General features: G+C 46.6%; 1 protein-coding gene across 1 annotated transcript in view; it reads right to left on the bottom strand.

Annotated features, from left to right (window-relative positions):
- Nucleotides 1–2,181: 2,181 nt before the first annotated feature.
- Nucleotides 2,182–13,237, bottom strand: part of CDH4 (cadherin 4) — a 724,668-nt gene continuing 713,612 nt past the window's right edge. The window contains exons 15-16 of the mRNA XM_038750169.1: nucleotides 6,800–6,964; nucleotides 2,182–4,263 (exon numbers count right to left, since the gene is read on the bottom strand). Of these exons, the coding sequence (XP_038606097.1) occupies nucleotides 4,057–4,263; nucleotides 6,800–6,964 (372 nt within the window). The 3' untranslated portion in view covers nucleotides 2,182–4,056. The remainder of the gene's footprint in view (nucleotides 4,264–6,799; nucleotides 6,965–13,237) is intronic.

Genomic DNA, 13,237 nt, shown 5'->3' with positions numbered 1-13,237 from the left:
ACAGACGCTGATTGTTCCATTAGTTTTGGTAAGCCATTGGCTCTGATTTTCTGGATTGGGAGTGACCCCATCTAGCTCTACTCCGGGGCTCCTACTTGAGACCATTCCTGCCTTTGGGAGGGGAGGGAGGGTGTGAGGGAGGGAATATCTGGAGTTTGGAATTTATCAAGTCCCATTGGCTCTTATCTCAATGGAATATGGCTCTGGTTAGATGCAGAGATGCTATAGTGCCTGTAGGCAGTGGTAAGACCTACAGAGGAATAAATGGAAAGCCTAAAGCAATGGATGAGAGCATGGGAGATGGCTACTTTCTAATCCTCCTGAAGCCCGGTCTGGTCGGATTGATCCCAGAGGAAGGGAGGGTGAATGGGGCCTGGACTTCACTTTCTTCCAGATGGTTTCATCTCACGCTACTGACTTGGGTGGTGAACCTGGCCTCCGAAACATTTGCTGTTGAAAGTGACAAGACAGAATGAGAAGTATCTTCGCCAAGTTAATTTTCTCTCTCCAGAGAGCAGCTCGGTAGCATATCTACCACCTCACCCCCTGAAGCAAATGCTCACATTTCCCTTCCTGGGAAAATTCAGAGCTTAGAGAGAGGATGGGATGAAAGAATATATTTAGGTCTCGTATTTTCAGGGAAAGGCCTTATGTTGGCTGCAGTTCAAAATGCCTGTGAGGAACCAAATTCGCGTTTTTCAAGTCCTTTGTGTCCACATTCCGGAATCGACTCTTCGGATTCAAAGGGTCCCCCCACTAAAGATGAGTTTTTCAATAGTCAAAAATTCATATTTCAGCAACCCCAACCCCATCATTCCACAAACATCTTCATCAACAGTGCCACAAATCCCCACCCGAGCCCCCACCCACCCTGCCCTCGAAAGTGGCTTAGATCATTCTCAGTGGCTATAGGACTCCAAATAGTTTGCATAGCAAGGCTCAGATCCAGGGAGCATCAAGGCTGGCAACCCCACCCTCCCCTCGGTTGGCTGCTCACTTGGCTTCAGTGAGGAACACTCCTCAGCGACCGGCGGCCTGCATAGAGGGAAAAAAATATCCAGGCCAGAGTGTGACCGCTGGCCTCTATTTACTCATATCTCAGGTCTCTGAGACCCACCTATCCCTTCTCTCACCGATTCCCCCCCAATCCCCACCCCTTCCTCATTCTCCTTCAGATACAAACACTAATGGCTACTGATCATCGAGCCACACTAAGTGCATTTTTATTGTTGATGCTTTTTTTTTTTTGTTGCCAGGGGGATTTCCATTAGGAGGTATCAACCTGTTTATGATGTAGGTTAAAGTCTGATGCTTTCCCAAAAAGGGATGGAGATAATACAGAGAAAAGGCCACAGGCCAGAATGATCGACAAGCCCGAAAGAAAGTTTAAAACGCCAAACAAAACAAAACCCAGTATGAGTGGGAATGGAGGCTTAGAAGGGCAGGGATGGCAGGGATTCCATCAGATAAATGCCAATCAGACCACCCACAGGAAGGTTGCCCCGAAGTGGGATTGGAAGAGGGATTCAGTGGAAGTGAAAGAGGGTTTCATACAGTTTTCAGGCAATGTCGAGAACCTCCCTCCATAGACAAGACTTTGACAGGCATCAGACACTATCGTGGCTCAGTGGAAAGAGCGCGGGCTTGGGAGTCACAGGTCATGGGTTCGAATCCTGGTTCTGCCACTTAGCTGTGTGACCTTGGGCAAGTCGCTTAACTTCTCTGTACCTCAGTTACCTCATCTGTAAAATGGGGATTAAGACTGTGAGCCCCACATGGGACAACCTGATCACCTTGTATCCCCCCACAGCGCTTAGAACAGTGCTTCACACATAGTAAGCACTTAACAAATAACATCATTATTATAGCCTGCACTGTATAGGAAGGAATTTGCCCTGCCTCCCTCGGCCCCCCACCAACCAACCCCCAGACCAATTACTGACTGTAATGCACTGGGACTCTCAACAATGCCACATAAGGGTTTCCTGAGACCCTACCATCCATCATTTCCTTTCCTCGAGAAACTCTCTATACAGGTTTCCTTCCTAGACAATGAAAGGAGATGAACCAGAAACAACGACAATAAGGAGCGGGGGGAAAGCACACATTTTGTAATTGACACAACATAGCCAGTGTGTCCCTTCCACATACATCATTTTCCATATTCTGGTCCAAACAGCACACGTTTCAAATGCTCATTAATTTACAGAAATTGCGTTTTATAGAAAATGTATGGTACAGTCAAGTAGAAAATGCAGTAGGAGCATTTTGAAAATCTAAAGCCAAGATCTTGCTGCCTAATGTGCTCTCCTCAACCATATCCATTTGTTACTATGGCCCTCACACACTCTACTTTAATGCTCAGCATTCAACTTGAGAATCAATCTAAATATCAAAATAATCATAAAAGCATCATCATCCCCTGATAATCACTTTTTGATACTGTGCACAGACTTGGACTGAAAGGAAAAGAGATCTAAGCACTTTTACAATTTTTAGCATACCCACTGCAAATCATTCGCAGAATATAAAACATAGGGAATCCAAGAACTCATAGCATATGAATTAAGTGGCTCATAATCCATTAAACGTGGTTTACATTATACATCCATGCAGTCTAACTCGTTTTACAAACATTAGACGGAAACCCACAAGTCCAAATCAGTAAAGGAAAAGAAATGCAATTTTCAAATCTAATACCTATTTGTTATTGGTTAAAAATGACCCTACATATAAACTAGGTAGTTTGCTACCATTTCTAATACTGAGGTTCAATTCTCTCTGGATGCTGCAAAATCCCTCGCTAAATTGGCATTGTTCGAGCATATTCGGAGCACTAACCGCAGAGTATTGGTTACGCCATGGTTGCTCTTCAGCAGACATTTAATATCGACAGAAGTGCCTAATACCCACCAGTATAAAGGACACACTTTAGCTGGTGCTGTTCATGGTGCTGCCCAGCTTTGGCTATTGATGCTTGGAGACATCAACACTCTACTAGACAAACTAAAAACTCAAGTTATGGTGAGGAGCTAATTGAAGAGGCAATGGTATTAACACTGACCTTGGGTTTGAGGTGCCTGGCTGAGTCCCTGCGAAACTTCAAGCAACGAAAATGGCATTTGTACTTGGAAACTATCAAGCATCGTTATGGATGCCTGTCATCAGCGTGTCACCCAGCCACTATTTACATGATTCGAAAGCTGGGAGTCAAACACTGAAAGTTCAACATAAAACAGATGCAGATTTGGTCATTTCGAGATAGGTGGCAGAGTGTCGGCCAGGTCTACTGGAGACTCTTTGTAGGGATAGTCGAAGGCTTTATCAAAGTTAGAGTCTATGCAGCTACATCGAGTGTGACCAGGTGAGAGGAGAGATCCCAGTCAATATTTGCATCTGATAACACTAAACTATGTACAGTAAAGAGGACTAATTCACCACCTGCGTACTCTAGAAGATGGCTGCTCTGATTTGGACTCAAAACATTTTATTTTTTTAATTTTGTGAAACAAGTCGCCCGCTTTTTGTTTTGTTCTTTTTTGTAAAAAAAAAAAAAAAAAAAGGCAAAAAAACCCCCCAAACAACTCCACAGTTCCTTTGTTAACTCTTTCACAGCTAGAACTGGCTTAGGGTCATAGAGAGTGCCGCCCATGATGGTTGAGACTTTTTTGTTTTAATCGCTCCTGAGATTGAGGGAATCTGATACATGTACCAAAAGGCACTTTTATATATATTTTTTAAAAACAGTGCTTCTGTTCTAAGAAATTCAAGTTAAGACAGAGTGCCTTTCACTCTCTTTAGTCATAAAGCAAATAATGAGCGATATCCCCGCTGACACTGAAAAAAAAAATTGCAGCAGAGACCACAAGTGTTCATGCTAGACAGCTCAATGTTCTGGGAAAAAAAAAGTAACTCCTAACTCACCACTAAAAATAACACAGTCAGCAGGGGGAGTAATTAAAAAAGCTGCCACTTTTGTACAGTTCTTGCTTCTCTGTCTTCTGTTTGCTTTTCTGTTTTGTTTTTTTTTTGTTCTGTCTGATAATGTGAGGTCAGTTAATCTTCGTCACCTCCTCCATACATGTCTGCCAGTTTCTTGAACCTGGGGCCCCAGTCATTAAGGTAGTCGTAGTCTTGGTCCCCAGAGCTCGACGAGTTGAGGGAGCTGACGGATCCTGCCGTGGAGCCGCTCCCCTCATAGTCAAAGACCAGCAAGGAGTCGTACGGGGGTGCTGTGGGATCGTTGTCTGCTGCTCTCAAACCCTGGGGTTCACAGAGACATGGGGTTAGGTGGCAGAGACAGACATTGCTGGAGAAGCATCTGCCGACGGCCGGCCTGCCTGCCTCAGTGAGATGCACTGAATTGGCGCTGCCACTGTCTCCAACGGCTCCCGAAGCTTCTCTAGCTGGTTTTCCCTCCGCGAGTGGCTCATGCACAGAGGGATGCGGGACGCCGCGGGACCCTGTTAGTCACCCAGAGCGGTGGTAGGGAATCTGTATCCGAGTCCCTGCAATCCCTGCTCCTGCCAAGTTGTACCTTCCCTCGTTTACCTGGCAGCTTAAGACCCACCTCTTCCAGGATGCTTTCTCCAATTTATTCTGCTCTTTCCGATCCATTAGCGCATCTACCGTCTCCCTCAATTCATCGTATCTCCAGGTTAATACTACCGTTCACTGAATGTTAATCAATCTTATTGTCCCTATTAGATGGGCAGTAAGGTAGATGGTAAAGCCTTCGAGGGTAGAAGCCATATCCATTTTCAAATACGGCTCTCAAGCTCCGCACCCCTGGAGGCTCCGTCAGTCCAATCCTGGACGAATGACTGACAGCCGTTGATTTGGCCACATCTGCCAAATTTGTGGAGCCCAGTTATTAGTGGTTGTGTCCAAGTCCCCTGCTCCAGCAAGAGAACTGAGCAAATGAAACCTTCAAGAAGCAAAAGTGGCAGGACTAGCTTCTAATTCTGATTTTCCCCTTCCAGGGAGCCAGGGAACAAGCCCCTGACTCAGTTTCTCTCTCGACGAGGTGAGGCTAATGATCTGTCCTTATGCTCTGAGGGGATGGGAAGGTCTAATCACATAATGTCGGCAAAGCTTTTTAAGAGGGAAAAGTGCAATGTGATGATTCAATTAACCTTTAAATGCCCTAATTTCCATATTACCCACCATGCTTAAGAGAACATGCGATATTCACAAGTCAGCAGCCTCCAAATGGGAATCAGATCTTTTATCTTCACTCCAGAAGGGAAGAATTTAACTAGTTTACTCTACACATTTAAATATATTGTTGCTAAAAACAATTTGTCACACATTCTGGGGCTGACGGAAAAGAAAGGGCTGGTTTGTAGGATTAAATTTAAAGAGCCAGTGAGACCTAGCAGACTCTGAAGAAGCAAGTGGTTCAGTCCCTTGTCCTGGCACAGACTCTGTGACCTGAGGTGGGAGATGTAACCCGCCTAAGTCTCTATTCAGCTGAGGAGCAGTAAAATGAGTTCAGTGCGAGTGCTTTGGTGAGACATAATAATAATAATTGTGGTATTTGTTAAGCATTTACTACGTGCCAGGCACTGTTCTAACGCTGGGTTAGAGACAAGATTACCGGGTCCCTGTCCCACAAAGGACTCACGGTCTTAATCCCCATTTTACAGATGAAGGAACTGAGGCACAGAGAAGTTAAGTGACTCACCCAAGGTCACACAGCTGACAAGTGGCAGAGCTGGGGACAGAACTCATAATCTTTTGACTCCATGGCCCATTTTCTATCCAGTAGACGTGACGGGGGCTCTGCTGGTAAAAGGCTATGAACTCTTGGGCAGATAAAGATTGCTCTATCTGGAAGGGGTTTCAGAGGTCACCTGATCCAGCCTGCAGCCTCCAAGCAGGGCAACACATCTACCAAATTTGCTAATCAGTCAATTAATGAGCACTTACTGTGTGCAGAGCACTGTACTGGGCCCTTAGGAAAATACAATATGACAGAGTTGGTAGAATCCATCCCTGCCCACAGCAAGTTTACAAGTCTACAAGGGGAGACAGACATTAAAATAAATTACAAATAGGGGAAATAGTAGAATATCAGGATATTCATATAAGAGTCAGGGGATTGAGGAGAGTATCAAAGTGCTTAAGGGGTACACAGTCAAGTGCATAGTTGGAACAGAGGGGAGGGCAGATAAGGAAAATAAAGGCTTAGTCGGGGAAGGCTTCTTGGAAGGAGATGTGGAATTTAGTCTGTTTCTAAAGACTTGAGAGGAAGAGAGCTAACCTGAAGCAATATAAGACTATTTCCTTGCAAAGTGTTCTTATTTGAAAGATTTTTCCAAGAAAAGGGAATAATTCAGAACACTCACCTAATCAGAAATTTTTGAGCATATTTTAGCCTTGAGAAATGCCATTCCTGTGAAAGCCTGAACTGCATTATTACAGTGAACTACCAAACTCCCAGCACCTCACACCTCACACTCCATGTGTTTGGCACCTTCTCTCCTGATGAGGAAGCCATGGGATAGAAGAGTTGCAAGCTAACAGTCTGTCACTACCTCAACAAGAGGGTCTTTGCAGATATCGGGGCCGCTGCAGCAGGAATTTGGAAATATACATTTTAGCTTTGCTTGGTCTTACTTTGGTAGTCATGATTTGATATCTCTGGACTGACACTGTCACGCAGGGTGAGGGGGTAGTGGTGTAAATTTTGCCCTGTTGCTTTGCAAATAGTGTGCCAAATAATAATTGCAAAGGTCATCCACCTCCTCCCCATCCATCCTTTGAATGACAGGAAAAGCTTGCAACCGGACCTTACCTCATTTATAAAGTCCCCGATGTCCCCAGGATGGGGGACCACAGGCCTGACGGGGTACTGGGGTTCAGCACCAATTGGCCTCTCGTCCACCCTTCTGACTCCTGGTGCCTTGTTCAGTACATGATCCATCGTCTCAGGCTGCTGGAGTTGGCTTAAATCATAATCCTAAAGCAAATGGAGAAGTACCATTAAATAGGGAGGAGGCAGTCTTTGAAATCATCCAGCCAATCAATGTAAAAAAGGACCAATGGGCACCACCTGCCATTCCTCACAAAATGCACACATATTGAACACTGAACATTTAGAGATCAAGGCTGAGGAAAAGACAGAAAGAGTATTTCTGCTGTCTAGTCCCAGATCTGGGGTACATCCTTCACGCCCATTGTGCATGGCTTCAAACCCTTAGCTCAAAAATTGGGGGGTTTCAGGAGCTGTACTGGGGGTGCGCCTTGTGGAGACGGACCTCCACAATCTTTTCATCATCAGTGGCATTTATGGATCCGTATTACTCCCTCACAGAGATCTCCGCTCTCTGGACCCCACCCATCTTTCGGAGCGCCTCACACCCCACCTCGCCGCCCTCTCCTCTCTACCCAGTCTTGATGATCAGATTACTGCTCTCAACTCTACCCTTTCTACTCAGCTAGACTCGCTCGCTCCCCTTTCCCTTCGCCGCTCTCGCACCACTAACCCACAGCCCTGGATCACTGCCACTGTCCGCCTCCTTCGCTCTTATGCTCGAGCTGCCGAACGCTGCTGGCGAAAGTCTAAACACCATGCCAACCTCGTTCACTTCAAGTTTATCCTTTCCTGCCTTAACTCAGCCCTCTCTTCTGCCAGACAAAACTATTTCTCCTCCCTTATTGACACCCATGCCCATCACCCCCGCCAGCTCTTCCGTACATTCAACTCCCTTCTCAGGCCCCCGGTTCCTCCCCCTCCTCCTTCCCTCACCCCCAACGATCTGGCCTCCTACTTCATTAACAAAATTAAATCCATCAGGTCCGACCTCCCCAAAGTCTCTTCCCCCCTTTCTCCAACCCCCCGGCTCTCAACACTCTCTGCTACTCTCCCATCCTTCCCAGCGGTATCCTCAGAGGAACTCTCCTCCCTCCTCTCAAGTGCTACTCCGGCCACCTGTGCTTCTGACCCCATTCCCTCTCATCTTATGAAATCTCTCGCTCCATCCCTTCTCCCCTCCTTAACTTCCATCTTCAACTGCTCACTCTCCACTGGTTCCTTCCCCTCTGCCTTCAAACATGCCCATGTCTCTCCCATCCTAAAAAAAACCCTCTCTTGACCCCACCTCACCTTCTAGTTATCGTCCCATATCCCTCCTACCATTCCTTTCCAAACTCCTTGAACGAGTTGTCTACACGCGCTGCCTAGAATTCCTCAACAACAACTCTCTCCTCGACCCCCTCCAGTCTGGCTTCCGTCCCCTTCATTCCACGGAAACTGCGCTCTCAAAGGTCACCAATGACCTCCTGCTTGCCAAATCCAACGGCTCATACTCTGTCCTAATCCTCCTCGACCTCTCAGCTGCCTTTGACACTGTGGACCACCCCCTTCTCCTCCACACGTTATCTGACCTTGGCTTCACAGACTCTGTCCTCTCCTGGTTCTCCTCTTATCTCTCCGGTCGTTCTTTCTCAGTCTCTTTTGCAGGCTCCTCCTCCCCCTCCCATCCTCTTACGGTGGGGGTTCCCCAAGGTTCAGTGCTTGGTCCCCTTCTGTTCTCAATCTACACTCACTCCCTTGGTGACCTCATTCGCTCCCACGGCTTCAACTATCATCTCTACGCTGATGACACCCAGATCTACATCTCTGCCCCTGCTCTCTCCCCCTCCCTCCAGGCTCGCATCTCCTCCTGCCTTCAGGACATCTCCATCTGGATGTCCGCCCGCCACCTAAAGCTCAACATGTCGAAGAGTGAGCTCCTTGTCTTCCCTCCCAAACCTTGTCCTCTCCCTGACTTTCCCATCTCTGTTGACGGCACTACCATCCTTCCCGTCTCACAAGCCCGCAACCTTGGTGTCATCCTCGACTCTGCTCTCTCATTCACCCCTCACATCCAAGACGTCACCAAAACCTGCCGGTCTCAGCTCCGCAACATTGCCAAGATCCGCCCTTTCCTCTCCATCCCAACCGCTACCCTGCTCGTTCAAGCTCTCATCCTATCCCGTCTGGACTACTGCACTAGCCTTCTCTCTGATCTCCCATCCTCGTGTCTCTCTCCACTTCAATCCATACTTCATGCTGCTGCCCGGATTATCTTTGTCCAGAAACGCTCTGGACATATTACTCCCCTCCTCAAAAACCTCCAATGGCTACCGATCAATCTGCGCATCAAGCAGAAACTCCTCACCCTGGGCTTCAAGGCTGTCCATCACCTCGCCCCCTCCTACCTCACCTCCCTTCTCTCCTTCTACTGCCCAGCCCGCACCCTCCGCTCCTCCACCACTAATCTCCTCACTGTACCTCGCTCTCGCCTGTCCCGCCATCGACCCCCGGCCCACGTCATCCCCCGGGCCTGGAATGCCCTCCCTCTGCCCATCCGCCAAGCTAGCTCTCTTCCTCCCTTCAAGGCCCTGCTGAGAGCTCACCTCCTCCAGGAGGCCTTCCCAGACTGAGCCCCTTCTTTCCTCTCCCCCTCGTCCCCCTCTCCATCCCCCCATCTTACCTCCTTCCCTTCCCCACAGCACCTGTATATATGTATATATGGTTGTACATATTTATTACTCTATTTATTTATTTATTTATTTATTTTACTTGTACATTTCTATCCTACTTATTTTATTTTGTTGGTATGTCTGGTTCAGTTCTCTGTCTCCCCCTTTTAGACTGTGAGCCCACTGTTGGGTAGGGACTGTCTCTATGTGATGCCAATTTGTACTTCCCAAGCGCTTAGTACAGTGCTCTGCACATAGTAAGCGCTCAATAAATACGATTGATTGATTGATTGATTGAGTACTTATTGTGTGCAGAGCATTGTACTAATTGCTTGGGAGAGTACGATACATCAGAGCTGATAGACACGTTACCTGCCCATAGTGAGCTTAGGGTTTAGAGGGGGAGAAAGACATTATGTGGAATATGAACACCCAAAGGACTCAAACGGGCTCCTGATATCAAAGCATGGGTCCCTCGATCCCCAAGGGACTTGGGGCAGTGCTACCAATGCCCCATAGGTAATCCTCTCCCAATTCTGTCTGGTGCAAAATTAGCTAGAGGATCCAATGCCTAGAATCTGAACCACCCACCGACCACTGGCCTGCCTGAATGAAGGCTTTCTGAAGCTAAACATGTTTCAAGTTTATTTTCAAAATCTAAAAAAAAAATGACCCTCTTTCTGCGGGGCAGGGAACGTGCCACTTTTATTATTCCATACTTCCCACCCATCTAGTTCAGTGAGCTGCACCAAGTAGGTGCTCAATAAATGCTAATGCTACTACAACATACATTTTAAGGGAAGCAGCATGGCCTAGTAGACAGAGCACAGGCCTATGAGTGAGAAAGTCATGAGTTTTAATCCCAGCTCTGCCCATTGACTGCTGTGTGATCTTGGGCAGTCAATTCACATCTCTGTGCCTCAGTTCCTTCATTTGTAAAATGGGGATTAAGACTGTGAGCCCCGTGTGGGACTGGAACTGTGTCCAACCCGATTATCTTGTATCTACCCCAGCATGTAGAATAGTGCCTGGCACATAGTAAGCACTCAACAAATACCGTAATTATTATTCTTATTCTTATTACTTTACACTGAGTGCTCTCTGCAGACCGCTGCTCAAAGTCTGGATCTTAGGAAGGAACCTTCCCTCTATCAGGCCACAGGGAACCAGGAAACCAGTGAGTATCCCACTGCTCATTGTAACGACATCTACAGACTCAAAGACAATCCTGGGATTTTAAAAGATCCACTGTACCATGTTTGGGAGTGCAAATTCTGCAATCAAATGCCTGAGATGTCTTTACTATTTTATGATTTTTCAATCCTCTCCCTCTGCCCTAATTTGGAGTTGATATTGGATTTCTGGTCCTGAGGGCTTAATTTTGTGATGCGGCAACAGTAAAAGAGGGTTGCCCTGGAAGAGAGGGAAATGGCAGGCCTGAGACTTGCTGCAGCTGTTCATACTGCAGCCCTTGACAAAATTGGTCAGAGAAGTGGCATAGCCTAATGGAGAGAGCACGGGCCTGGGCGTCAGAAGGAGCCGGGCTCTAATCCAGGCTCCACCACTTATCTGCTGTGCGACCTTAGATAAGTCACTTAACTTCTCTGCATCTCAGTTACCTCATCTGTAAAATGGGGATTAAGCCTGTGTGCCCCATGAGAACCTTGGACTGTGTCAAACCTGATTTGCTTACATTTATGATAGCACTTAGTACAGTGCCTGGCACAAAGTAAGTGCCCAACAAATACCTTTAAACAACAACAGCAGCAAAATAAAATGGCCAAGAGCATACTGAATCCTCCAGGAAATTCAGTCTAGGAGAACACTATATTGAGGGTCCTGTTGTTGGGTAGGGACGGTCTCCATATGTTGCCAACTTGTACTTCCCAAGCGCTTAGTACAGTGCTCTGCACACAGTAAGTGCTCAATAAATACGATTGAATGAATGAATGAATGAATGAAAAGCAGTGTGACCTAGAGGAAAGAGCATGGGGATCTAAATTCTAATCCTGGCTCCTCCTGCTGTTACCTTGGGTAAGTCACCAACTAATCTGTTCCTCAATTTCCTCATCTGCAAAATGGGGATAACATACCTATTCCCTGCCCTATTTAGTCTGTGAGCCTCTAGTGCTTAGTACAGTTTTTGGCACCCAGCAAGTGCTTAACAAGACCCACAGTTATTATTATTAGAGATCAGATTCCATTTTATCCAAGTGGCACTTTTTCCATCACCTGGGACCATGACAGGAAATAGCTTTAGAGCTTGCCTAGGAGGATCCTGTCAAATCAATTGTAATAAATTATCCTAGAGTGTGAGGGAAATTAAGCAAAGAATGTGAATGTAAACAGCAAATTCAGCTCAGTGCCCCAACATGTCCTTCCTCAGCTGATGCTTGTCCTGGAAGAGGTGGGGAGGGCTGTGAGTTAGTAAGGAGCTTCCACTTAATCTGCAAAGATGTTTTAGAGGAGGGCAGTTTATGGCCTTGCCAGCCCAACCCCCTCTCCCAGCAACAGTCTCCATGGATTCAAACGGCCTTGAGTTTATGGCTCAATTAGGAGGCAGAGCTTTGCTTGATATAGGTTTTGCAGTGGAAAGGAGAAAAACAATCTCTAAATGCGTTCCGACATTTCTCACAAATGAAGGCCAGAAAAGGAAAAGAAAAAAGACGCATGTTAGAAACCGGATATCATACAGCTGTAGCTACATAGAGAAAACTAATGTAAGCCTGTGGTTCCAGAAAAATAAGACAATAGTTGAGGGCCATTGAGAGAGGGTGGTAAATTGAGGTGGCTGAAACCCTCCAGCATACTTGAGGGCCCCAGATATCTCAGAGGAAATTGCTTAGACTTTGGCAGGTACCTTATATCTTGTCTCAGAAAGTCTATACAGAAGGGTATGGGCTACAGGTAAAGTATGGTGGGCGGGACTTCTGTGTAGGCATTTTTCAGTTCAGCATTCTTGGAAACCCAATATAGTGAGGTCAGGTAGGTGTCCTTGTTGCTTACCAGAGTGATCTGCCTGATGAGTGGCATGTAGGACAAGGTGAATATTTCAAGTATGAAAATAACTTAGACCTATGACTTAGAGAGCTGACCAGTCAACTGCTGGCAGTGATCCAATTTCCCATCTGGGGAAAGGAGGTAGGGACACGTCAGCCGTGACAACTCTATGTCTGTCCAGAGAAGGAGATAAATCCTTCCCTGCTAAGTCCTGCATCATGACATTCATATTAATGTCTGTCTCCCGCTATACTGTCAGCTTGTTATGGGCAGTGGACTTGTCTGCTAACTCTGTTGTATTGTACTCTCCCAAGCGCTTAGTACAATGCTCTGACTGTAATAATAATGATAGCATTTATTAAGCGCTTACTATGTGCAAACCACTGTTCTAAGCGCTGGGGAGGTTACAAGGTGATCAGGTTGTCCCACGGGGGGCTCACAGTCTTAATCCCCATTTTACAGATGAGGGAACTGAGGCACAGAGAAGTGACTTGCCCAAAGTCACACAGCTGACAAGTGGTGGAGCCGGGATTTGAACCCATGATCTCTGACTCCAAAGCCCATGCTCTTTCCACTGAGCCACGCTGCTTTTCTAGATTGAGCCTGTAGTAAGGGCTCAATCAATACCACTGATTGACTGATTGACTGAGTCATGACCCCAGGGGCACAGCAACTCCCATGAAGCTTAGCTATTGTGCTAACCCCTGGGACAATCCACTCCAGCTGCAGATTCGTGAGGTGAGCGTAAGGTAGATGATTTATAGGT

This window comes from Tachyglossus aculeatus, chromosome 8, assembly GCF_015852505.1.
Source record: "Tachyglossus aculeatus isolate mTacAcu1 chromosome 8, mTacAcu1.pri, whole genome shotgun sequence".
Lineage (NCBI taxonomy): Eukaryota > Metazoa > Chordata > Mammalia > Monotremata > Tachyglossidae > Tachyglossus > Tachyglossus aculeatus.
The sequence above is the reverse complement of the archived record's forward strand: the minus strand, read 5'-3'. Positions and strand labels throughout refer to the sequence as shown.